The sequence below is a fragment of the Pongo abelii genome, chromosome 9 (assembly GCF_028885655.2).
Source record: "Pongo abelii isolate AG06213 chromosome 9, NHGRI_mPonAbe1-v2.0_pri, whole genome shotgun sequence".
Classification (NCBI taxonomy): Eukaryota; Metazoa; Chordata; class Mammalia; order Primates; family Hominidae; genus Pongo; species Pongo abelii.
The window spans coordinates 32561686-32588913 of record NC_071994.2 but is presented as its reverse complement, the minus strand read 5'-3'; the positions used below and the strand labels follow the sequence as shown (position 1 = coordinate 32588913).

The following is a 27228-nucleotide window of genomic DNA, read 5'->3' as shown; positions in this document are numbered from 1 at the left end:
CACTCAGTCAAACCAGCTCAGGCTGTTTGGGCAGATGCCTTTCTTTGCTTTTTTCTGTTTATTTTCCTACAAATCAATGCTTAACTGCGTTGTTATCAGAGCAGAGCAACAGGTGCAAAAAAATAACTCTGCTGCCAACTCAAATGAAAAGGTAGGGCTTATACCCTCTGGGAGGTATTCAGAAGATAACAGAAGCCCCTGCCAGCAACTGAATTAACAGCTCTGTTTACGGTGGGTTTTATGTTAACAACCTGCTCCCGACCCTCCTACACATAAACACACCATTGTCTCGGAGAGAGACATTCAGCCATCCAGACAACCCACTGCTTTATTCTGCCCTGAGTGGAGATTGGTTTTGGCTCAGGCTGCTTTGTGAAACTCAGAAGCATTATCCTCTCTGCCAACTCCACGTCCTAGTCAGAGTTTTCTGTGAAGGCAAGGGCATGGGGTTGCCGGAGAGAAGAGGATTGGTCCTGCTTTTAAGCCTAGTTGAAATTCTTTTCAAGGTTGGTCATTCTCAAATGCCAGAGAGGGTTGCCCGGCTCTCTCTGCTCTTGCCCCATTCCATTCACAACAGGAGGTGGGGAATGAGCTCAGATGACTTTGGAAGGAGCCACTATTGTTTTGGAAGCCCTGTGCTTGTGAATAGTCCATCAGAGTAGGGCAGCATCTATATTTTGTTAACTATTGTATCCCCAGCACCTAGCAAAGTGCCCGGCATCTAGTAGACACTTGGTAAATATGTATGAATTACAGAGGGTCTGAGACAATATTGTAATGGCTGGATAAGCATTTCTTGGTAATAGTTTCTTTCTGCTGAAGGCTGAGAGACTAATTGTCTTCGGTACGAGGGCTTAAGTCCAGGTTAATTAAGTAATCTTTTGAAGGACTGAGATGGGAGTGGGATGGGGTAAGGGGTGGCTTGGCCAGCCTTGAGATCCTCCTGATGGAAGTAACCATCAGAGAGATCCTCTGCAAGCGCTATATTCTGGGGCCAGATTTGTCTGTTTGGCCTTCAGAACTCATACTTTTGAGTATCCAATTATTGTTGAATTTGACCATTTCATATTAATAGAACTAAGCAGTTACCTGTTTTATTTCAAGTTGGCAAATAATATAATAGTAGGTTATCTGCAGATGAATTAGAGGTTGAATTCTCTACATTGAATCTTTTGTCTCTAGCTTTATAAGGACTTGCTTGCATTTATGGACATTTCTTTCAAGGCTGATATCTCCTGGAGTTAGTCATCTTGTGGTGGGAAAGGGAAGGGAGGCAAGTGGGTGAGTCTATATATAGACCAGAAAATCTCAATGGTGAGAGTGTTCAAGACTTCGTTAAGGGAGGTTCTCAGAAATGCAGATTTTAGTTTAGAGATCTGGGGTTTCAGTAGCCAAACATTGTTGAATCTAACAATAAGGGGGTACTGAGCATTAGGACCTATTTTATTTCAAGTTGGCAAATAATATAGTGATAAGTTGTCCACAGAGGCCCACAGAAAACAAATAAAACCAGGAGGATGTAAATGTTTGGAAGAAGAGGAGAGTCAAAGCTTCTTTTGAGGCCTCGAAGGCCTCTGTGACCTTTTACAATCCGAAGCTTGCCCTATTCTTACTTTATCATATCTGAATGGGTTTGATAAAGGCCCTGGGGGTCATCTTAGGCAAGCTTGTCTTTTGATCAACTTGGGTGCCTGCCACTGTCAGTATGTGCTGCCTAGCCTGGGTCTGACACCAAGACTGATAAAGATCAGCATACTATGTATATTTCCAAATGGCTTACAATCAATAAAGTGTACCTATAATGGATCCAGACTTGGCCTCCCAGTGCTGCATTATTGGTCATGAAAACCCTTGAAACCCCAGCAATAATACTTCGGATGTTGCCCCTGGGAACATGAAAAATGTCTGTTTCAAAACACATTATAAGGCTATGAAATTATCTGTGATGTAATCCCAAGAGAATCAAATACATTCCCCAAGCTTGATTCACAATTCAATTCATTTGTAAAAACACAAATGATTGTATGTATTATATTCAGTTGACTTTCACATGTACATGAATTTTTTTTTCTCTTATATGGGAGTAGTCTTTTGAAACGACAGTCATATTGAAACAGGAAGTCAGTAAGCTGTTGCAACATCCTTAGGGCAAATGCTGTGAATTCACCTGCTGGTAACTTTGATGAAGGACTGAGAATGGTGTGGGTATTGCTGTCATCACAAAAGTAATTATTTAAAAGGACTAATTGCTCCTTTGGCTTCAGGAGTAAAAATACCCACATGGCAGCCAGCTCTGCGGCAGTTTGGGGATAATGTGGTTGGATGAATAAGGGAGCTAGGAAGAAGGCTGACGGTGGCCTTGACTCTCAATCCCCTGGGGCTGGGGATAGGGAATGCAGGTGCAAGCCCTGGTTAAGTTCTGCTCTGTGGCCCTGGTGGCTCTCAGTGTACCTTCACCCTTGCAGCAGGAGCAAACCATGCTCTCTGGCCTGAGGTCTGATTCAGGTAAAGCATAAACAATTATGGACCAGTCAATTTCCCAAATACAAAATTAAAATAACTTTATTGAGTCATAGGGGGATAATTTACATTATATATGCATGTATGTATATATGCATGCATACGAATATGTATACATATATTTGTATATAAGCTTGATAAAGGTGTAAGGCAGCAGACGGCACAGGGAGAATGCTGTGACCGTGTCTAGAATGGGAGTCAAAGTGAGAATGAGTTTTCTCTGGCAAAGCACCCTCTTCTCAGCAGAGAGTGGCCAAGTTCCCAGGTTTTATTGCAGGACAGTCTGGGTTTGAATTCTCTTCCAATTCCAATTCTTGCTAAACTATGTGACCTTGAACAAGTCACCTAACTCCTCTGTGCCTCAGAGAGGCCATCTGTTAAATGACATAATGCCTTCTAGAGTTGTTGTGAGCATTGATTGAGATAATATGTTTAAACCAGCAGTGCAGAGCTGGCACGTTTTAAGTATTCAGTAAGTCCTAATTACTATAATATAGTTATTACTATTATTTTTAAAGTGTTTAATCCTGAGTCTCAGTAGCCACATCACTGAGCAAAAGAAAGACCTCCCTCCAGCTGAGCAGGCCCAAGCTGGCCTGCGTTGGTCTCTTCTGGGAGGTTCGCTCTGTATATTTAAGAAGGGAGGCCAGTGGAGCAGTCCTTGGGCTTGTTAGGAATCCCAAGGCTGAGCAGAGCCTCCTGGGTCTTGGGATGTGTGGTTCCAGTTCCCTGCCAGTGGCCCAGGGGTTCTTCTTGCTTTTCTGTCCCTATCAGCCCCAGCCCCAATCCGAAACCTTATTCTTTTTTTTTTTTTTTTTGAGATGGAGTTTCACTCTTTTTGCCCAGGCTGGAGTACAATGGCGCGATCTCAGCTCACTGCAACCTCTACCTCCCGAGTTCAAGTGATTCTCCTGCCTCAGCCTTCCAAGTAGCAAACCTTATTCTTTGCAGTATTTGCGCATTCTCTGTGCTAAGGGACTCGGAGGAAAGAGAAACCTTCAGCTGTTCTCTACCAGGAGCTTGCGTTTTAGACATGCTACTCTTCCTGGTCTTTTTTTTTTTTGCACCTGCAAACCAGCTATGGTATGTGGGAATGCAAAGCCTTTGACAACACAGAGCTTAGGAGCATATGCTTTACCACTGCTCTTGGCAGCCTTGGCAGTGTGTCTAGTGAGAGGAAGGGGGACAGGAGGGATGGCTTTCGTCCTTTGGGTAAGAACTGTGCCCAGCCGGAGGGGAACATCATGGCTTCTGCAAGCAGGGTCCAAGCCCCGCTGTTTACAGCTCAGCCATAATGGTGCGTCTACACAGCAGCTCTCAGAATAGGGAGTGGGGAGGCGTGAGATCTAGTCCTAGGCTCCACTGTGCCAGCCAGCCAGAACTGGAGAAGACTGTACAGATAAGAGAGCTTTGAAGCCTTGCTTGAAATGAACTTGGCTCTCAATTTCCTCCTTGAGAGTTCAATAAAATAAAAACTACAAGTATGATTATGATTATTATTATAAAAACCAGCAAACATTTATCAAATATTTACTATGTGTCATGCTTTTCCAAGCATTTTACAGGTATCATTTCATTGTTGTCTTTCGACAACCCTTTTCATGTTATCTCTACTTTATAGATGAGGAAACTGAGGTCCTGAGAAGTTAAATAACTTGTCCAAGCTTGCCCCATTAGGAAATTGGCAAAGCCAGGATTTGAACTGTGGCCATGTAACTCCAGAGCCTGGGGCTCCCAACCATGATCCTGCTTCTGAGGAGTCTACCCCTACCACAAGGATGTCCCCAGTGCCAGCCAACACAGTTTAAACAGAGACTCATGGGCAGACCCTCTAATAAGCATAGACATTGACTAGACACTTGCTACATATGAGACATTATGCTGGGGACTTTACAAACAATCTCATTTAATCCTCATATCAGCTCCACCTTCCAAAGTGGAATTTTGTTATGTGGGGAGACTGAGGCGGTAGAGAGGATAGAAATTCTCCAAGGTTAACACAGCCCACCAAGCCATAGTACCAAGATTTCAACCCTGGCCGTTTGAATCATGAATCCTTATTCTCTTAAGAGCTTCCCTCAAGACATGCGGCACCACGGCTGGGCCCGGTGGCTCACGCCTGTAATCCCAGCGCTTTGGGAGGCCAAGGCAGGTGGATCACCTGAGGTCAGGAGTTTGAGACCAGCCTCAACATAGAGAAACCCTATCTCTACTAAAAATACAAAATCAGCCAGGGTGGTGGTGCATGCCTGTAATCCCAGCTACTCGGGAGGCTGAGGCAGGAGAATCGCTTGAACCTGGAAGGCGGAGGTTGCGGTGAGCCGAGATCTTGCCATTGCACTCCATTCTGGGCAACAAGAGCGAAACTCCATCTCAAAAAAAAAAAAAAAAAAAAAAAAGACATGCGGCACCACTAGGCTGCTTTTCAAGCTCCTCACACTCTTGAATGTGTCCTCTCAACTCAGCTTTTAATGGGATTCAGTCTCTGTGGCTAGGCTTTACCTTCTGCTATGCCCGTATTTGCCACCAACCAGCAGCCAAAATGGGAGACTCTGAAACTTCAGGGTTAGACTAAGTGCTCTGTTCCCCCTGCTCCCCTTCATTGGTCCAGGCTGTGTATGGTGGTCATGGTGGTGCTTTTCTGGAAATAAGCCCTTGACGAAGCAAGCCTGGAGAAGCAGGCGCATGGGGCTGGGATGTGTCTCTGTGTGGCTGACACAGAAGCAGTCCAAGTCCTTGGCAACTCAGGGCACTGCGGGAGTTTGTGTTTACCTGAAACTGCCCTTAAAAGAAGTGAGATGCGGAGGCTGGCCTATCTCCCGCCATGTCTCAGGCTGTGGTCGTTTAGCACAGAAGAGTGCTTTCTTGCTGCAAAAAGAATTTCAGATTGGCCAAGCCCCAGTGGCCCATAATTTTAGGGGAGCTGATGGCACATTGTAGGGGACTTGCTGCCTAAGGTTAAATAGGTCCTGTCAAGAAGCCTGGCATGATGTACTTGCTAGTTCTTCAGTCTATTGGGTAGCACATAGGGCTCCTTCTCTTCAAATAAAGAGTACAATTCTGCCCCACAACTGTGAGTCTTACAAACTTCTGCACAAAGAGGTGAAGTTTGGGACAAATGTCAACCTCTGGACAATCAGTGTCTCAAAATCAAATACAGAGTTCCCTCCAATTGTTCCTACCTATGAAAAAGGATGGGGGAATACACATGAAAAAATCTCAGGATAATCTACATTTCATTTCACTCCTTTTTTTCTTTTTTCTTTTTGAGACAGTCTCACTCTGTCGCCCAGGCTGGAGTGCAGTGGCTCGAGCTCGGCTCGCTGCAACCTCTGCCTCCTGGATTCAAGAGATTCTCCTGCCTCAGCCTCCTGAGTAGCTGGGATTACAGGTGTGCACCACCACACCCAGCTAATGTTTGTATTTTTAGTAGAGATGGGGTTTCACCATGTTGGTCAGGCTGGTCTCAAACTCCTGACCTCAAGTGATCCACCCGCCTTGGCCTCCCAAAGTGCTGGGATTACAGGTGTGGGCCACCACACCAGGTCACACTTCACTCTTTGAGTTTGAAATAAGAGGTATAGTTTTTCTTTGTGTGTGTGCAGTTTTTAATAGCTCAGGTAATAATTTATACTATCTCCCCGGAATACATACCACCTGGGAACAGACAAAGGTGGCTCGGATACCCAATGTATTCTCTTAAACCTTCACAGATCAAGCAATTACTCTGTAGGTACCAGGCACTCTGCTGTGGGCTTTGAGGTGCCTTGTCTCATTTAACCCTCCAGCAAGCCTATGCCTATTCCCCGGGAGAGGAAATGGCACCCAGGAAGGCTAAGGGACAGCCTAAGTTTGTCACGTCAGTAAGAGCAAAGCCTGAGTTGTCTGCCTCCACAAGCTTTTAACCAGTATTCTCCACTGGGGGTGGTTTTTGCCTCGGGGACATGGTGTGTGTGGAGGGGGTGCTGCTGGCATCTAGAGGGTAGGGGCCAGGGGCGCTGCTAAACATCCTACAATCCACAGGCCAGCCCCCACAGAAGGGATTGTCCACATTTCAGTGGTGGAGAGGTTGAGAAACTCTGCTTTTAACCACTACCTAGGGTGGCTGAGGATTCCTCCTCTGCCTCCCAATCCAAGGTTCCTGCCTCCAGCAGAAGATGGGGAGAAGTAAGTTCTTTTCCCAGCTTCCTTTTGACTCCCAGGGTGGAGTCATTCTCACTTAGGCTCTGAACTGGGGATTCAGTCCTCGAAGAAATAAAATGTGTTAGAGGAACACCTTGAGAATGAATGTTTAAAGAAGGGAAAGGAAAATGATTTTGATGGGGCCCATGTTTGCCAGGGGCTAGACAAGACACTTTTAGACCCATTATAATTATTTATCTTTCAAAACAGCCCTTAGGCTTAGGAGAAACAAATACTCCCCTGCAACCCCCTCCAGCTCTCCCATTTCTAAACCAGTGTGAGAAATGGAGGCTCAGAAAGGTTAATGTGCTCAAGATCACAGGGCTGAAAGATGGGACCTAGAGTCTAACCCAGGAATCTCAGATTCTGAAGTCTCTACTTCCACATATTTGATGGTATTTTTTTTTTAAGGAAAATAATGAAAGCTATGCTGAAAGTAAAGTAGGGAGCTGAAATAAGAGCATTCAATAATTCCCCTGCTTTCTAATTAAAAGGATTGCTTTTTATACCCCATAAAGCAATTACTATATACCACAGAAAGTCTACATTAGCATATGGGGGTGTGGGTGAGTTCGTTATAACAAGGTTTTTTTACAATTCTCAAGTCACATTTGTTATCCATGATCTCATTCCATCTCAACAGTCCTGTGAGGGTGTTGGGGCAAGTGTCTTCACTCTACGCCTGAAAAACTGTGCCTCAGAGGAGGGTAGGACTCGGCCAAAGGCCTTCTGCTACACTGGCCCTGGGCCTCATGTGCCCACCCTGAGGACGTCTTTCCCTGCAGCTCCGTGCCCAGTTGGAAATGCTGACCTTCTTTGCTTACAAGCCCAGGTGAGCTCAAGTGAACTCTGACTCACTAAGGGTTAAGCCACACAAACTCTTTTATGAGTGGAAACCACTTAATGTGCCCTGCAAAAAAGGGCCCCTCACCATGCTGGCTGCTTTCCTTTGGAAAAGGAGTGCCAGCAGGGAGCAGGGCTATGCACAGGCCATCTTTTTGCAGGAGGATGGTGATGCGGCAGCTGCCACCCTGCAGTCTTAAAGGCATCTCTGGGGGTTGGGAGAAGTTCTGGATGCTTCCAGAAGGTCATGGTGGAAAATGACGTTGGCCCTGAGGAGAGGGGCTTGTGGGCATTTGGCCACAGGTGGAGAACTGCCCCATATTGTTCTGCAACATTTATTAAATTCTTTTTTTTTTTTTTTTTTTTACTACTTGCCAAGCTCTCTATGTGCATGACCTCATTTGATTCTTACAGCCCTTTGAGTTTGGTATTGTTCCCATTTATCAGGTACAGAAAGTGAGGAACAGAATGTTTTTGGCTAGACAGACTTGGCACTGGCTCAGGGTCACCCACAGTAAGCAGGGGAACTGGAATCTGAGCCTGCATCTCTCCAGCTCCAAAGCCTGGGTGCACAGCCTCCACACCACCCTGCTTTCTGTTTGTCAGGAAGCATAGCTGGCCCAGGCAGGTGCTGCCACTGAAATGACCACTTTGAAACAACCCTGCAGGCAAATCCTTGTGAAAGAATTTTAGAGAAGCCTTTCCCTACCTGTCCTCCCTGAGCCTGGAAGGCCAATCCCTCCATGCAAATGGGCTGGGCTCTGAGCTTCAGCCCTTTCAGGGTTAAACAGTAACCTTTCCACTGCTTGTGGTTGAGCAAATGCTAGCAAGGAACAAGCCCAGCCTTGAGCAAACAAGACACTGGGCCCCGGGCCCCCCTCCTTCCCTGAGCCACCCGGTCTGGGGACTTAGAGATTTTCTTTCGCCTTGAAGTTCCCAATCTGATTTCTTAGCTTTAGGGCAATTGCTCTACAAAGTTGGATGGGAAAATACCCAGTTATTATGAAAAAGGAAAGAAGGTTTGACTTGAGGTTGTTTTCTTTCTCTGAGGGTGAGAATCAAAGAGGTTTTCAGAAAGGGAACTTATGATCAGTATAGTCACCATCTTTAAATTTTCAAGTGGGGAAACTGAGGCCCAGCATCATTTCTGGTTCAGGCTATCCACAGAGCTAGTGACGCTCCTCATCATAACACCTGACGCGTATTCGTGCCCTACTTTGTGCCAGGTGCTCGAGGTACAGAAACTCATTTAATCTCCAATCAATGTACAGACGAGGTATGATTAGCTGCATTTTGCATATGAGAAGACTGGGGTTCAGAGAGGTTAGGTAACTTGTCTGGGTGAGTACTAACCTTAGCTAGTAAGTAGGAAGGCTTGGAATCGACCCCAGCTCTTCTGGCTTCAAAGCTCCTATACATGGTGCCAGGACATAGAATCCAGTTCTCCTATCTTCCCCCCCAGTGGCTCTTTGCTGTTATAATGTCCATCATCCCTACCCTGTCTTTCCTTCTCCACCTTCTACTTAGGCTGGATTCAGTCAGAATTATTTACCAAGCAACAGTGATGATGATGCTAATAATCATCATACATATCTGTGTGTAGCCTAGTTCAACCTTTAATTACTGCTCTCTCCCCATCACCTAGAATAGTGCCCAGCCCATTATTGGGCTGATAAATATTTGTTGAATAAATGAACACATGAATATATTAGTATGCCTTTTGCAGACCCCTCTTCTCCCCCAACAGGCCCTACACAGAACAAGAGGAGCGGTAGCTAAATTAGGGGAAGGAATGCCAAGGGCTGAAAATCCTCTGGGTTGGCAATTTTAATCCTGCGGACATTGGTAATACCCGAGGATGCAAAATTTCCCCAAAACAAGCAGAAAATTTTCCATGAATTGCAGCTATAAAGCTGAATTCCTCTCCCCACCCCATTTTATAAACAGCAAGTGACTTTTACAGCCTCTGGGTATTGCCCAATAGCGATCTGGAAACAGGCTGCTCTTCGTTTAAATGACTGAACACACGGTTGGGGATCTGGTCTGAAAGGTGGAGGGTGCCTGCTTTGGAGTAGGGACATTATAAATACTGGACAATTGAAGACAATATTTCTGAAGTGTAAAATGTTTGTATTGTTATAAAATAAACCCAAACAAGCCCACGGAACAAATCTCTTCTCCCAAGTCCTTTACTGCAAAAATGATCCCACAGACTGCGGAAGCCACTTTTACTTAGGTCAGCTTGGAAACCCACTAAATTCTCCAGGTCTCTAACAGGAGAAAAAAAAACTGGTTATAATTGTTACCAGAAAGGAAAATGTTTTTCTTTACCAGAAATGGGCAGTGTCTGTCACAGAAACCAACTGATTCCTGATATTATCACAAAGCCATATACTTGAAGAGCTCTATTAAAATATGACTGAGGCCCTCTGACGACCAGCCCAGCCCGTGGCAGATACCCGCACTGAGGAAAGTTGTTACTGGGTGTGCAGGTGCGGTTGCAGGCCGAGCTCCCACACAGGTGCTGGGGCTGTGCTGCCACCAGCTTGGATTTTCATTGATTGAAATTGCACTTTAAATAAAATCTCTTTGGCATTTTCACTTTTGTAAAAAAAAAAAAAAAAAAAAAAAAAACACTACTTGGATGCCAGCCAGCCTCGCCCTGGGAGCAGGTATTGCATTTTCCTCCCGCTTCATTCCTGATCAGAGATTATTCATTTATGAATGGGTGGCTGTAAAAACTTGCCTCATGCATATGAAAATTGAACCTGGAAATTTTTAATTGCTGTGAGTTTTGCTTTTACAAAAAACGCTTTGGCAATGGGTGGCAGGCAATGGGTGGAAGGACAAATTCTCTTTATTTTCTTCCTAAATTTACTCTGTGATCTGCACTTTCAAATGACATTTGTCCAAGAGGCACTGACTGAACAGGCTGTCTGATCTCCTAACAGATCATGATTCTGGAAGGAGGTGGTGTAATGAATCTCAACCCTGGCAACAACCTCCTTCACCAGCCGCCAGCCTGGACAGACAGCTACTCCACGTGCAATGGTAAGAGGGCCCGTGGGTGTTGGAGTCACTGCTGTGCTGTGGGGGCTCTTTGCTTTAATTCCTCTCACAACCTAATGTTTGAATAATATAGGCTTTTCAGCAGAAGATGTGGGACAAGAAGGAATGGAGAAAACTCAATTTTGGAGTTCCCTACCAGCCCCCAGGGTTCCAGACAAAAGCTCGTTTGAGATATTCTATTGCCTCCTCCCAAAATTCAAGGTTCCAGATTGACAGCCTGGCAGTGAGGGGAGTAGAGGAGATGCCTAAAGGAAAGACTCTCTGTTGAAGCTTTTAATAGTGTTTTGCTGGGATATCAAGATAGGCTAGGAGAGAAAGGGTGTGTGTGTGTGTGTGTGTGTGTGTGTGTGTGTGTGTGTATGTGCGCATGCATGGAGGTTAGGAAGGAGAGGGTTATAGCAGTTCGGTCTTTCTTTTTTCATCTTCCAGCGGCCTCTCTTTGCAAGGGGAGAGGAGATTTGTAAGGAGAGCAGGTGTTCTCCCTAGAGCTTTAATCTAGAACACCTCTATTAGAAGAAGAGGGGACCTGGTGGTGGGGTGTATAGAGGGTTTAGTGATCAAGCTTGTGGCTTCCTGAATCAAGTTGAATCCCTGAATCAAGTTGAATCTCTGAATCAAGTTGTTGCTGAATCGGGAACTCCATACCCCATTGTGAAGCCCTCCAGTTTAGGCATTCAGCTGTGCATCCAACAGCAGTGAGTTTAGGGAGCTCTGGGCCTCTTCCCAATCCACACCCACTGCTAATCTGCCTGCCAGAGGCTCTGCTGTTCGAGTTTGCTTTGAAATATGGAGATGGTTTGTTGGTGACCAGAGCTTGGGAGGAGGCAGAAGTGGGAGGATAATGGGAGAGTTATTCTGCAGCGAGTGCTAATCCATGTGGAGCTCCACCTCTTTTAATTTGGAATCCTAGTCAAACATGGTTGAAAGGGTGAGCAGGTGAGCTTCCCTTACTCGGTCACCTGTCCCCCCAAACTGCTGCACTTTCTGGGCAGTTGCATTTTCTTTTGTGGGCCTCAAATACCCTGTGAGGACCCAGAAAGTGGATTCCAAATAAAACTGGAAGTCTTTGGCATCCCCAGGACCCTGGCCTCTCGATGAAGGCAGCATTTCTCCTGCTTGCTCTGGAGAAAGCTGGGAAAATGTGTTCAGCAGGAAGTAGAACTGGGGTGCCACTTTTATTTCTTAAATTCCAGAGACCTCAAAGAAAGCTCAGCCTTGATTGAGACTGAAGAGGAAAAGGAGATCAGTTGAATGGCAGAGAGGATGTGAACTCATAGGAATTTTTATTGTTTCTCCTGAAACTTCAGGAATTTGGTGTGTTCTCTGTCTGATGCGAAATCTCCCCAGTCAGCTTCAGACAAAAATTCCTGATTCTCCCAAGTTTGAACAAGATACACTAGCAGGGACTATCTTTTAATCTAGACCATATCAAGTTTGCAGATGAGATTATTCTACATGTGCTGTTAGGTTATTAAAAGTTGGTGCCTCTTGTTGTCAAAACCAGAGCTGTACTGTCATAGCAACACAATTATTTTAGAAAAAGAAAGACGAAAGACTTGGGGAGCCACAAAATATATATCCCATCCTTAAACAGCTTTATTTGTGAGGCACCAAAATTTGGGGGAAATGGAAAGATCCGGCCCAAAGTCTGTGTATTTGGGACTATTTCCGTATAATCAGATTTTTACATTAGATTGTTCCATTCCTCCCCCAACCCCTGACTATTGGCTTCCTCTTTAGAGCCCACGTTGTGGGCCGGGGGCTGCTTTTGTTTGGCCATGAGGTACGAGGAGCTAAGTGCATACTGTGAGTGGTGGGTATTACTAATGGCAGTCACCTTTGTGTGCTAGATAAACTTGACCTCCTGCTCTTAGTGCTTCTGAGGTCTGGAAGCCGTGGATGGATTCTGAATGAATGAGGAAGAAGAGGGATTGGGTCAGAAACATTTCCCCTTCAGTCTCTCCTCTGAGGGTGTTTTGGGCTGGACCATGGGCATTATGGGAGTTAGACCTTTCTGAGGCCTTTAGCTCCTTGTAATTCAATAGACCAGCAACATCAGCATCACATGGAAGCTTGCTAGGAATGCAGAAACTCAGGCCTTGCCCCAGACCTGTTGAATCAGAATATGCATTTGAACAGTATTCCCTGGTGATTCACGATCATACTAAAGTTTGAGAAGAACTGATCTGGCGTGACCTTGAAGAAAAAGTTAGAGACAGTTTTCTTGCACTACATTTTCTTCTTCTGGTCCACCCTTGAGTTTGTTGGAATATCCATGTGTGACGTTCAGTTGGATTTCCCCTGCTTCAGCTTGGTGGGATGCAATAGTCTTTGCCCCTTGCCCCTTTCACTCATCTTTCCTGAAAGAGAGTTCCTTCCCAACATCTATTTCCAAGGGAACTGTAAGCTCTCTCAGCCCTGTTACATGCCCTCAGATGCTGGCTTTGTCTTTTCCATTGCCCCAGAACTTCGGGCAGACTATGGAATGTTTTTTTAAGTGAGCATGAGTCACATATATAGATGGTTAGCACATATTAGGCTCAGCAATATTTATCCAGTTTAATGAACTGCACTTCTTCATTGGTATCTGAATGTACCATCTTGTAAACGCACCTCCCAACTCCTCAGATGCCTACCTTATTTCTTCTTCAAAAATATATTCCATTAAATAAATATACGGTGAGCATCTACCATGACAAAGTCTCTGAGGTCATTTTTTAGGTGATACAAAGACAAGTAAAACAGTCTGTGATCTCAAGCATACAATTTACAAAGGATAATAAGATGGCACTTAGAGACTTGTAGAGAAAAGCAGAACATGACAAAGCCATTAGAAATACCAAGCATGTCTCCTGGAGAGTAAGAGGACAGTGAGCCCTTGAGGCAAGTTGGCGGGATTGGGGATGACTTTACAGGGTGGTCAGAGTTCGAAAGATGGGTAGGAATTCAACAGGAGTGAGAGGTAGAACACAAGCTGAGCTGAAAGAACAGCACAGAAAAAAGACAAGAGTTATTGGTTACTTGAAGAAGAGTCAGTGAAGAGCCTCAGTGCCTAGCTAGGCAGTTTTATACCTAATTTCAGTGGGTGATGAGAACTACTAAAGGTAACTGAGTAGGGAAGTGACATCATGATAGCTATAATGACTAGGCTGGGGCAGTGGGATATCAGTCCAGTTAGCAGATCAATAATCTGGACCACTTTGAGGAAAAGCAAAGGCATTGTAGAGAAAAGAACCTTAATTTCAGGCCTTAGTTTTAGTTGAAAATGGTCTGAGTTTGGTGTGTGTGTGTGTGTGTGTGTGTGTGTGTGTGTGTGTGTGTGTATAAGAGAGAAAAAATGAGAGAGAGTGAGAGAAAAGAGGAAGAGAACTATTTGGGTATGGACAATAAGCTAATACATTGCTGAAATGATAGCAACGCTCTAGCTTTCATGATATTTTACTTTGGGTGAGGTGGGGGAATGAGCTCTGAGCACTTCAGCTCTCTTGTCCTCATCCAGCGCCCAGGGATAGGTAGCAGGCTAGAGAGGACATGAAGATGCATTTCTGCTCCATCCCCCATGCTGGCACATACACGGACTGTGGTTGTGTCTCGGAGATATCTGGCAGCCAACAGTGCATCCCTGTGTCAGATACTATAGCCAGGAACAGCTGGGGTCACTCATGAGGCTGCCTCCTGTTTTGCAGTTTCCAGCGGGTTTTTTGGAGGCCAGTGGCATGAAATTCATCCTCAGTACTGGACCAAGTACCAGGTGTGGGAATGGCTCCAGCACCTCCTGGACACCAACCAGCTGGATGCCAGTTGTATCCCTTTCCAAGAGTTCGACATCAACGGCGAGCACCTCTGCAGCATGAGTTTGCAGGAGTTCACCAGGGCAGCAGGGACGGCGGGGCAGCTCCTCTACAGCAACTTGCAGCATCTGAAGTGGAACGGTGACTCTCTCTTTCTGTGTCTCTCCCTACCCTGCTAGAAGCCAGCCGGAAGAACAGAGATTCTGCCGATGACAGGATTCTTTGTCAGGGACAAGAAAGAGTGGTCTCACCTCCAAATTACCATGTCCCAAGACAGGGAAATGGAAGGAAGATGAGAGGACAGGATTGAAGCCTAGGGTACCTGGTGTGTCTAATCCCTTATAAACGCCGGTGTAATTTAATTCTTTCCTTATGGTGATAATTTTCAAGAAGACAAAAGCGGGCTAGGAATTCTTAGAATACTTACTACCCTTAGAAAATGTTTTCTTCTTTCCTTTGCAAACAGGGTTCAATAGTTTAACATCCAGTCACTTGCTTGTTAAAGATCATCATAGTTACAAAAAACAAACAAACAAACAACAACAAAAAAAACAACCACACACACACACACACATACACACACACAACCTTCTAGACCTGGGTTCTTAAGATAGGGTCCTAAGGGTGGTAAGAAGATATATAAAATTAGAACTATGTTTGTGTTTTGGGAGGGGAAAAGATTCACAATACCTCAGCAGATTCTTGAAAGGTCTGTAACTTAAAAAAAGGGTTAGAACATATGGTCTAGACACGTGTATGGGGAATGTTTCTGTGGTGGTTTCTGGAATTTCTGTTGCCCTAATGCCCCAGATGTCTCTCTGAGGCTTCCCCTAGCACAAGGTTGGGCCACCACTCCAGATGTTGTCCTTGAGTGGTAGATTATTCACACATGAACACATCCTATACTGACATGTAAGACCTAGTAGGATGGACAACTGACCTTGCAGAACAGTTTTGACACTGGCATAAGGTTCCCCTGATAGTGGCTGTAAAAATCTAGCTCTTCTGAGAACTATGGGCATCCTGAAAAGTAGCAATATTTAAAAACAGGGAGTTGGCCTGTCTGCACTGGAAAAGGCATTTATGTCTTGGTAGAACCCATGTTTGGGCAAGTAACCGGGACTTGGGCAGCATGAGCTCCAGGGCTGTGAACCGGAGTCATACCCTGGCAACAGCCATCAACACTGAAGAGGACCTGGGGCCTTGCAGCAGAGCTTGTGGCTGCGGTGGCCATTTTAGATGATGTCATTCAGCTCCCTGGCCACGCCCTGCTTCCCACCCACCTCACATTGGTGGCTGATCTTTTTTCTTTGACTAGAATCAAACCAAAGAAGGCTCTATAAATAACCCTCAGGGATCTTCAGAAAGATCAGACTTACACTTGAAGAATTAAAAATATTTACCTCCACCCCCCAATTAAATCCACTCCTTTAAAGCTTTGCCCTGATTGAGGTCTGAGGCAGGGAGGCCTGGGAGGTGCTGTGGCCATCTTAGACCTTCCATCTCTGACCTCCCATAACTTGTTTGGTCTCACCGCATGCTGCTGTAGCCTCTGAGTTCCTAACGTCCAGCCAGATTTCTCACTCTTTTGTTGTTTGCTTTTGTGTAGACATTCTATTAACTAACATTTATTGAGTATTTATTTATACTAGGCACTGTAAGTGAATTAATTCATTTAATAACTTTACGACAAAGTAAATATTGTGCACATTTCACAGGTGGGAAGACTGAATGTCAGAGAGGTTAAAGGCGTGGCTTCTGCTCTTGAGATGTTTATAATCTGTCTGGGGAAGAAGAACATACTAGATTCATTTGTGCATTTACATATATATATAAAAGCATACATATATAGGCTTTTATATATGATAATGGGAGAGGAGTTGCAAGCAAACAAGGTCATGTGATGTGTACTGCTTGTACATGTGCTGAGGCATAAATAAGGAAAGAATCACCACATTTTATCCAGATATATCTCACAGATTGGATGTAATCATGATGGCTTTGATTAGATTTTAAATCAAAGAAGGCTCAAGCTAGTTAAAATGGTTTTCCCTACATTTTCATTTTCATATCGTATCTTAATATGGGAAAGCACCTTAGAAGTCGTCTAGTGACCTGATCTAGTTTAATCTTGTTACAGATGGGGAAACTGAGACCCAGAAAGGTAAAGGACACACACCTTCCTCATAGCTAGTAGTGGAAAAACTGGGCTTCTGAAGTTCTATTTCACCATACTGGATGCCTTTACTTTACCACATCAAATAATTGCTTCTAATGTAGTGCCTTAGATTCCTGATTTTCTGGGGTCAGAGACTGCAGGCTTGAGTTTGTAGAGGCTGACAGAGAAACCCCCTCCCATAAACAAACATAGGTGACCAGGCAGTAGGATGGCAGAAGCTCTGCAAAGAAGCCAGTTCTGTCCTTATTTAAGCATCCAGTTCTGGCTCCATCTGGGCCCTCTTTGACTATCCCAATCTGTCCTTCACAGGCCAGTGCAGTAGTGACTTGTTCCAGTCCACACACAATGTCATTGTCAAGACTGAACAAACTGGTGAGTAGTAGTGGACAAAGGGAGCCAACCTAGCCTGGCAAAGCTCCGGGGAGGACAGTTGGGAGACGGCAAGAGAGAATGTGGGAGTAAGTTTTTGCAGGAAATGCAGGGAGGCCTTTTCCCTGGCTGTCTCTGATGGGCCACCCCCACCATGAACCTCATTCTTGCCCTTGCGACCAGTGACTGCCACCTATTTCCGATTTATAGACTTATGGGAAGCCACACTTCTCTGCCCCCTACTCCTGGTTGTGGCATCATCGAGACCTCAGGCCAGTAGCCAAGGAAATGCAGAATATATTGTGGGCCTCCTCACCTTAAAAAGTGTCAGGGGACTGGACTTGGCCAAGTTTGGAAAGAGAAGAGGAAGGGGCAATGTCTCCTCTTCTCTCCCTCCTCCCTTGATGGGAGTGTGTTTCACAAAAAGGGGGAATATGCTGACTTGGTGTTGTAGTTAACAAATTTTTAGGGGCCCTGGGGAGCTTCTGCAGAGATGTACAAAGGTACCTGCAACCCAGCTCCTGCCTTAGGTGTGTTTTTATATGAAGGACACAATTCTGGGCTCTGAGCAGAGTCTACAGTCCCATAGCATCTACATTCATTTTCGTTTCCTTTCCCCTGTCCTAAATCTCTCTCCTGGAGACTGTCCTCCAAAGTCCATGAGCCATCATAAAACTGTGCAGCAACTATTGCTCCTAAGTCACTCCCCATGTTCATGCCTGGGAGCCTGGGAGCCATGTGGGCCAACCAAGCTTTCCACAGGTCTCCCTGAGGATGTGTCCCAGTCACCAAGGACAGAATTTGACCTGCAGGTGATTTGTGAGTCACTTGGGGCCAAAATTGGCCCATGCAGTTATTTACCCTTTCATAAGTGGGCTGGCCTACCATTATTAAAGAAAAAAGCAATAGTTGCTAAGCATGCGAATTAGGCTTTGCTAGCCCTGCCCTTCTCTTCAGAGGCCAGGGGATGGGCCATCTGGATGTTCTGTGCTTTACAGGCCTGGTCTTGCCCTAGAGATGGACGCAGGACTTGGTCAGGAGGATGGCACCCCCTCCCCTGCTTGACCTGACAGATAGCCCCACTGAAGGAGCCAGGGTAATACTGGAGAGATCCCAAATAACTTGATAATTCCTTCTTGGCCATCCAGACATTCTTGTGTTGCCAGTTCAGAAAAGCTGAGTGGAAGGGTGGAGAAGAAGGTCCACCCTAGGAGGAGGGGAGAAGAAGCTCATAGAGGGGCCAACACCCCCAAACCTCTTTGGTTCAGTTTGTTTTCAGAGACAACAACAGGTGTACAAGGTGACCCAACGAGAGAGGGTGTAACCCCAAGAGATTGGGCTTGGGGTGTCCAAACATGTAGCTATTAGCTAAAATACCGGCTAAATCCCTATGTCGTAAACACGAGGACTTAGCCAGTAAGTCAGGTTTTGTATCATTTGTGCTATAAAAACAAAATGAAACTCAGCCAGTGGCTTACACCCCGGCCCTAAAACTCAGAACCCAGCAAGGAGGGGAGCTGAGGGTAACCTAGGTCTGCGGTGAGGAGAAAGCAGGAAGTTTCTGGTGAGGACGAGGTGGGAGATCTTACAGCTTTTGGCTAGCCAAGAAACAAAATGCTTCTGTTGGAGACCAGCCCAGATCTGGGGGTTGTGCGGGAGTTGAGCTCCATTTGGGGTAGGTGGAGGGGAGTTCCCTTTGAATCTGAAATCTGAAGAGTCAATCAAAGTGAGACGTGCTTACCACAGCACACAGAAGAAAGAGAGAGAGAGACAGAGTACAAGAGCACTTCTTTTCTGCGATGGGGCAATGGGGCTTCACTCTTAAAAGGTGTTTATTTGATTTAGTAACACAGTCCACCCCTTCTCCTTGGTTTTGTTTTGAGAATTTTATGTCATCCTTTAAGCTAATTGGAAAAATCCTAGAGGGAGGGGGCTGTCACCCAACTTGGATGACAAATCTCTGGATTTCAGCAACGAAGAAACTGTGATAAGATTGACTAGACTCTTCCTGAAAGAAATATCATTAACCCCCCAAGGGCTCATTAATTATTTATTATATATTTAAATAAATTGATCCCTAACAAGGCCTTCCCCCCACCACACTCCAGGGTAAAAATATTCTGGTGATTATGCAGTAGAATGCAAAACAATGCCAAGCCAGGTTAGGAAAATTCCTAGGAACCACTTGGTCTAGGACAGGTTCCCATTCTTGCAACTTCTCTCACTTCCCTAAAAATGCAATAGGTATGGAACACATGGATGAGGCCATTTCCCCGAGGATGCTGAAAGGAAAATTAACAACATTATTATAAAGTAACGCAGCTGAAGCAGAATCGTATCCCTTGTCTCTGAGGACCACTCCTCACCCCTCATACTTTGTTGATGAACAATGAGTTAGAAAACGCAGCCTCTTCTCCCTGGGGAAAATGATCGCTGACTATTCTCCTTCTCTATTTTTTGTAGACCCTTCCATCATGAACACCTGGAAAGACGAGAACTATTTATATGACACCAACTATGGTAGCACAGTAGGTAACTAACTCCCTGACACTTAAGGCCCTTTACATTCTTATTCGGTTTGTCTAAGAGCCACAGCGCTCTATTGTGAGGTGGGGGGAGGGGGTGCTCTAAATGTCCTTTATCTTTTCATGGCCACAGATTTGTTGGACAGCAAAACTTTCTGCCGGGCTCAGATCTCCATGACAACCACCAGTCACCTTCCTGTTGGTAAGCTGTCATCACATCTGAGGCTGGGTATGCCTAATGCTTAGGGAGAATCGGTGGGAATTACCAACACTCTACACTTCTGCCTTGCTGGAGTCTTTCTAATTAAAGGGATAGGAAAGGGATGGGGTTACCATTAGACGAGGTTTGCTTTTGAGGCAATATTTGTACATTGAAGATGACCCGTAGGGATCCTCTAGGCAAAATGTTGGTCTCCTGTGAAACTAGTCACTCTGTTGTGACAATAAAAGTTGTTTAGGCTTTTCTTTATTTTCAATGAAAACATACTCTTGCAATATAGTTGCTAAAATTATTCATATTTGGGTATACTTATGGGAAATAAGGCTATATTTAATTTTCAACAAACTACATTTGGCCTTAGAGAAAGAATACCTCAAAGTGAAATTCAAAGGTCCGTGAACCTGTAGTGATGGTTTCTGGGTGAAGGGGTAGCCATTGGAAACTTCCAGAATCCCCACAGTTACACTATTTTGTCAGTTTTTAAGTCTAATTCTGATGACTCATCAGTGCTCTCTAATCAGTCAGAACACCTGCATTTTATGAGTTACGTTCACATTAGCTGCATTTGGTTAAGCTTGGATGCAACTGGGGCTATCCATGCTTCTTAACCAAGGTTACACTGGGTGAGAAGGTTGGGATGTTGGGAGTCTGGGAGAGGGGATTTCAGATTACCACCCCCACCTACAGATAGGTGCATTGGCGTGTACAGTGTGGGAAATGGTTGAAAGAGGATCTTATGGTTTCCCGTGATCTGAGTACGAACTTGTGGATCTCTTTGGGTCTATGAAATGGCACTTAGACATCAGTCACAAGTGATAGTGCCTCTCTCCTGGAATTAAATTTGGAGCAACTTCAGAACTGGGATTTAATTGGGTCTTTGTGAAAGAAATTAGTCTGCAACCCTTCCTTCCTTTTTTTTCTGTTTTTGTTTTTGCTTTTGAGAACTGAAATAATGAAAGATTTTGGTTTGAGGTTTTGTTTGGGTCAAGCCCCTTAAATGAGATGGGGCTGGGAGCCAGTGTAAATGCTTCTGGAATTGATGTCAAGAGCTGAGGCCAGCATAGCTCTTGACTTCTCCTTCCCCCAGTAGTCCTTAGCATTATGTGTCACTTGAAGTATTTGTTAAAATTAGGAAATAGATCAAACACTGGCAAGGCTTGGCTGTGTATTTGCTATTCTGGGGGAACTGAGCCAACCGGGGTAAAATTTCTGTGGCAATCATTGCCACTCAGTCAAGACCATGGGGTTCAGGGCTGAGGAAACCTCCCGAGTCATACTCTGAGTTCCTCTGCGACTTCCTACAGTGTCCTCTCCCACATCCTTCCATCTTTCCAGTTGGGTCTTTGACTTAAGGCAGAAAATTCCAACTAAGAATAAAGCTGAACCAACCACTTCCTGAGCCTCAGGGGCTAGTAGGTCTTGAGGCACCCGGGAAACCAAAACATCATAGTTACAGCTCTGCTACCCTGACATTCAGGCCATCCTCTTTTCTATATCTTGACTTACACCTTCTAGAATCTCAAAATCAATAGGGGCCTTAGAGGCCAGTTTCTGCTTTCGCATTTGCAGTAGCAAGGAACTCGCTCTCTCCCGAGTCCACCGATTGTATTTTTCAATAGTCCTTCTTAAGATGGGCTCAGGAATCTTCTCTCCTTACCCTTCTGATCCTTGTTTGCTGCAGCTCCCCATTCCTATCCTGTGATTGCAACCCAGGCTGGAAAATGAGATCAACCACCCAGGCCCTAAAGAATCAATGCGGTCTCTAGGGTTGGTGTATCCATTGGGGTAATAGCCCTTCAGTAGGATAGTTAATTACAGCCTTATATGGGTCAGTTTCTTTCAGAAGTTTATAGTCTCTACTGCATGGAACCAGAACCCCCCGGAAAAACCTTGGTCTTTTGCCTGAGTCTTTATATTTCAAGCTCCCATGTAATTGAATGCAGTGAAATATCTTTCTATGTTTTAATGCTAGTTACCAGCTGAGCTAAGGCGAGGCTCAGCAAAAACTGATGCCCTCTGTGATAAATGCAGGTGGGGAAACAGGCTTTGTTTTGATTTCTCTGTCATCTGCCCGTTTCATAAAATGCCCGCTGCCAGAGTCCTGTTCTGCTCAACAGTCCTCCAGCCTGTCATGCCAGCTGGGGCTTGATGTGTTTATCCACTGACTTGTTGAGCCTAAAGCTAGGGTGGCACGGTCTATTAGAACACTGAAATTTGTATATCCCGTAAAGAGATGGCTCACAGCTGAATCATATGCAAATGCTTCTAATCTTTGCTTCTTGTGAAGCAGCTTAGCTGAAGTCACGCTCTCGCACTTGCATCACAAACCTGTGGCTTGTTGCTGCCCCTGCCTGGACTGGGTAGGACCTTGGCCTGGAGTGCCTGGGAGTCAAGCAAGAGAAAGCCAGGCTGGACAACTTCTCCAGGGCAAGCCATTATTTTATAAGAATGAATCACTTAACCACATGGCTAACTTCAAAGGTCTTGACTTCTATTCTAGGGCAGAAGGAGGACACATATTAAAGCGAGGTTAAAGATCAAAAGATATCAGTGGTAAGGCAGGCCAGTGATTCCACGGCTTACCCCTGCACACGGCAACAGGCAGAGAGGGGCTGGAAGAAATTAGGTTCTTCTTTTGCCTTTGACTGCTTATTCCCCTTTATGATGACGGAAAGATTTTTATTTGGGGATTAAAAAAAGAACGTTCCTAGCTGGATGGAGCCTAGCTTGGGTAAACAGCTGACAACTCAAAGAATATTTCCTCATGGTTTATCTAGTCTAAGGGTTTTAGAGTCCATGGACAGTTACATGGGCCACAGCCCCCTGAAATTGTTGATAAAATTTCATGTGTACATATATGTGCATTTTTTTCCTGAGGAGAGGGTCCAATGTTTTCATCTTATTCACAAAGGCACCTGAACTCTAAAGTAACTGATTCTAGATCAATTAGGAACCTACAAACAATAATTGAGGCCAATATACTGAGAGACTCTTGTATTTTTCTGAATTCAACTCCTGCCTCTGAAATAATGGCCCTGCATCTCTCCTGGATGTCATTTGAAAACGAGCTTTGCTTGTGGCCTGCTGGGTAAATGCCACTCTTTGTCTGCAGTACAACGTGGCCCTGTCAGAGTGATGTATCACTTGGAAACCGGGGTGGATGCCAGACCTGTCGCAATATTGTCACATCCTGATGGGATGTTGCAACCTCACCCTGCAACCTACAGGGAGAGAGAGTGAAGTCTCCTTGCATTTCCTGTGAATTTGTCCTCTCAGATTTCAGAGAAACCCAAGTCAGGTGCAGGCCCTGCTAGTGACAATGCCAGGAGAGAAATTCTTAACCAGGATGAGAGGTTTCTTGTTTACCTAGGTCTTATTAAATCGCTCTCTCCATCCTGCCGTGACGTTTCGAGAAATTGCTGGGAACATTGAGTCTTGATTAGCTGGGTGATAAGATGGTTGAAAGGGTCCATGAACGTTGGGAAATATGGAATCGTCAGATTGAAATTATCTTTTCTACTAACAAGAACATTATAGAAGTGAACCTGATTCTTGGCAGGAAAGGCTTGTGTGAAATCTGTTATGTGCAAAGGAAGATTATATGCCGGCCACCATTTCTGGAAATTACATAGAATCATGGTTATGAGTAAAGCTTCTGGATTCAAACTGTTTGTGTTCATATCCTGGCTCCACATTCCAGCTGTGTGACTCTAGACAAGTCATTTGACCCCTCTGTTTCTCAGATCCTCCACAGCTGAAAACTATGGATCATATTAGTACCTGCGTCATAGAGTTATTGTGTGAATTAAATAAAGTGATTCATTTAAAGTGCTTAGTACAGTGCCTGGTACATAGTAAGTGCTCAATAAACAGTAGCTTTTTTTCTTAACCAATTTAATTAGTATCTAATGGCTGGCAGTTCATAGCTTTTTTGAATAATAGGCCTCTCTTGATAATCGAATGGATGCTGTGAACCCTCTCCCTTCATATATGGTTTCAGTCAGTCCAGGGGCCCTTGAAGGCCACACTGGGTCAGTGGACCCTAGGTTAGGAAGGGCACATGGAAGAGATCAGTTTTACTGGCCCGATTTCTTAAAATAATTGGCTTGTATTTAGGGACCACTTTGTATTAAAATTGGCTGGTTTTTGAGTGTGAGAGTCTTTGTAAGATCTACTTTGGTCCTCCCAATACACACACACACACACATACACACACACACACTCACACTCACACACACACGGCTAGATCATTTGGTTTTCTTTCTGAGAAGAATTTTTATTTCCTAGGTCCTCCTCCATCATCTCCTCTTTGGTAATAGTCGCAGGGTTGCCATAATGAGTCATTTGTTAAACTAATCTGTGTTTCCATAGTCCACTGTGGCCCTCTGTATTGAGCTTGGGCCACTCAATGGCCCCTTTGTCAGGCTGATTAAAATGTAACTTTGCATGCCAAAAAAAGGGCACTCCTCTGGCTTAAAGGCCATCTTCCTTTGTTATAAATGTTTACATTTTTGTATTATGTAAAAAAAAAAACAAACCACAAATTTTTCAATGATCTAAATCTTTCAGTGGCTTCCATCTTTCTCAGAGTCATGTCCTTAAAAGTCCCATAAGGCATTAATGATCAGAACCTCAGCTCCTCCCTCTCTGCCTCTTACAGCATGCATATACCAAACACACATCAACCTCAGGGCTTTTGCACTTCTATCTTACACATGGAAGGCTGTTGCACAAGCTCTCCACATGACCATCTCCCTCATATCCTTTAGGTCATGGAATCAGAGAGGTCTTCTATGACCACCTTGTATCAAATTGCAAATTATTCCCAAGTCCATACATCTATCTCCATTTCTTAACCTGCATCATTTTTCTCCATAGCATTTATCATCTCTGTTTTGTTTGGTTCACTAGCACATACTCAAAGAGTGCCAGGCATGCAGTAGGTGCTCAGTAAATATTGCTTAAATGAGTGGATGCATGAATGAAAAAGAGAATTATAGGAGATAGGTCAATTAAACGGCTCTCATTTTTCTCCTTAGCAGAGTCACCTGATATGAAAAAGGAGCAAGACCCCCCTGCCAAGTGCCACACCAAAAAGCACAGTAAGTTGGCTGGCTTTCAGATGGCCTTTGGTCCTTCCCATCACATCGGGCACATCTGGAGGCCACTAGTTTTCTGGCAAATATCGCCTCTGTCTGCTGCCTTCATGTCTTCATCCCAAACAGGGTGGAGTGAGAAAATAGAGGCATCACTTGCTATCAAAGTAACCCCCCTCTGCAGCTGTTTCTCAAAGTGGAGCCCCATTGGACTTTTCCTCCTTGTTCTGTCATATGTGCTCTAAAACTGAGACACCCAGTGCCTAAGAACTGCTTGCAGGCATGGGGTTAGCAATTTCTGTCTCTCCCAGAAGAAAAGGGTAGGGAGAGGAGCGAGATAAGAAGAAACAGCTGAGATGTATCATCCTTTCTTTTGCTAAATGTTGGCCTCCTACATTTGTGGAGTTACCATTCCAAGAAATGACTGTTTTTTCTTAAGATTCAACACTGTTCTTTGGGAGTTGGGTCTCCTTCAGTAATAAAATCTTATGAACATATACGAAATATCAGAGACATGGAATTGTGGGTGGAACACAGAAAGAAATCAAGACGGTATAATCTAGGTCTGTAATCCCAGCACTTTGGGAGACCGAGGTGGGTAGATCACTTGAGCTCAGGAGTTCAAGACCAGCTTGGGAAACATGACGAGACCCCATCTCTACAAAAAATACAAAAATTAGCTGGGCATGGTGGCACGTGCCTGTAGTCCCATCTACTTGGGAGACTGAGGCAGGAGGATTGCTTGAGCCAGGGAGGTCTAGGATGTAATGAACTGTAATTGCACCACTGTACTCCAGCTTGGGCCACAGAGTGAAACCCTGTCCCAAAAAAAAAAAAAAAAAAAAAAAAAAAAGATGTAATACAGAAATTATAAGGAATTAGAATGTCTTTATCTGCTCTTCCACATAATCCCACAAAACTGTATTAATGCAACCCCTCGAATGGTGGGTGGGGTGGGGGTGGGGCATCAAAAATTCAGTGGGAGTAAAGTTGAATTTGGTTGATAATCTTATTGCAGTAGTGGCTTCATTTTCAAATTGGGTCCTCCAGTCCCTGCGTGACCACCCCCTTCCCTACCACCCTCATCTATTCTGGGAGTAAACATTCTAGAGCCTTACTGATTTGCATTTGGCTGAAACACAGTTGCTGGGTCAAAGCAATTTAATTGGTTGAGGTACTAGATAAAAGTGGTTGAGAATTGCTCTCTGGGGAAGTAACAGGATGAAATGAACCCCAAATAGTTTGTGAATAATAACTAGAAGAAACTTCCCCCTGGCTTAGGAGACCTAAGACCTATTCCTTAGTCTTGGCTGTGTCACTAGTTAGCTGTGTGACCCTGATCAAGTCACTTAAGTTCTCTGTGCCTCAGTTTCCTGATTTGTAAAATAAAATAGTGTGCTAGTTTATTCTTAAATACCTTTTTAATGTCCAACATCTGGTGATTCTGTGATTCATCTTCCCTGAGAAGTAGGGGAGAAATGAGTATCTCCTACTTGGAGGAAGATGACCTAACTGAATGCTCTCTGCCCTATCTTTGCTGTAACTTAGATCATTAATAACCTCCCTTTCTGCTTTTCATCAGACCCGAGAGGGACTCACTTATGGGAATTCATCCGCGACATCCTCTTGAACCCAGACAAGAACCCAGGATTAATAAAATGGGAAGACCGATCTGAGGGCATCTTCAGGTTCTTGAAATCAGAGGCAGTGGCTCAGCTATGGGGTAAAAAGAAGAACAACAGCAGCATGACCTATGAAAAGCTCAGCCGAGCTATGAGGTGAGGAGTTTCATGTCTCTGAAAACAATAAGGTGTACGACCCATTATTTACCTAGCAACCTTCATCTGATCAGTCACCTTATGCAATGTCCTTTGTTACAGATATTACTACAAAAGAGAAATTCTGGAGCGTGTGGATGGACGAAGACTGGTATATAAATTTGGGAAGAATGCCCGAGGATGGAGAGAAAATGAAAACTGAAGCTGCCAATACTTTGGACACAAACCAAAACACACACCAAATAATCACAAACAAAGAACTCCTGGACGTAAATATTTCAAAGACTACTTTTCTCTGATATTTATGTACCATGAGGGGAAAAAGAAACTACTTCTAACGGGAAGAAGAAACACTACAGTTGATTAAAAAAATTATTTTGTTACTTTGAAGTATGTCCTATATGGGGAAAAAACGTACACAGTTTTCTGTGAAATATGATGCTGTATGTGGTTGTGATTTGTTTTCGCCTCTATTGTGAATTCTTCTTTTTCACTGCAAGAGTAACAGGGTTTGTAGCCTCGTGCTTCTTGCTAAGAGAAAGAAAAAAAATCAGAGGGCATTAAATGTTTTGTATGTGACATGATTTAGAAAAAGGTGATGCATCCTCCACAAAGCATCCATATGGCTTCGTCAAGGGAGGTGAACACGGTTGCTG

General features: G+C 44.5%; 1 protein-coding gene across 1 annotated transcript; it reads left to right on the top strand.

Annotated features, from left to right (window-relative positions):
• Window positions 1-443: 443 nt before the first annotated feature.
• On the top strand, window positions 444-26921 carry EHF (ETS homologous factor). The gene is made up of 9 exons (XM_002821889.3): window positions 444-506; window positions 10497-10596; window positions 14301-14546; window positions 16894-16956; window positions 19417-19485; window positions 19612-19680; window positions 24738-24800; window positions 26377-26572; window positions 26675-26921. The coding sequence occupies exons 1-9, from the start codon at window positions 444-446 to the stop codon at window positions 26772-26774; spliced, it is 969 nt and encodes a 322-aa protein (XP_002821935.1). The 3' UTR covers window positions 26775-26921.
• Window positions 26922-27228: the final 307 nt, after the last annotated feature.

What these genes read in the sequence shown, in the direction of transcription:
- EHF (XM_002821889.3), top strand. Translation starts at nt 444, where the DNA reads ATGGGGTTGCCGGAGAGAAGAGGATTGGTCCTGCTTTTAAGCCTAGTT. An exon ending in CAGCTACTCCACGTGCAATG is followed by an intron (nt 10,597 to 14,300) that starts GTAAGAGGGCCC and finishes CCTGTTTTGCAG; the next exon opens with TTTCCAGCGGGTTTTTTGGA. An exon ending in GTGCCACACCAAAAAGCACA is followed by an intron (nt 24,801 to 26,376) that starts GTAAGTTGGCTG and finishes GCTTTTCATCAG; the next exon opens with ACCCGAGAGGGACTCACTTA.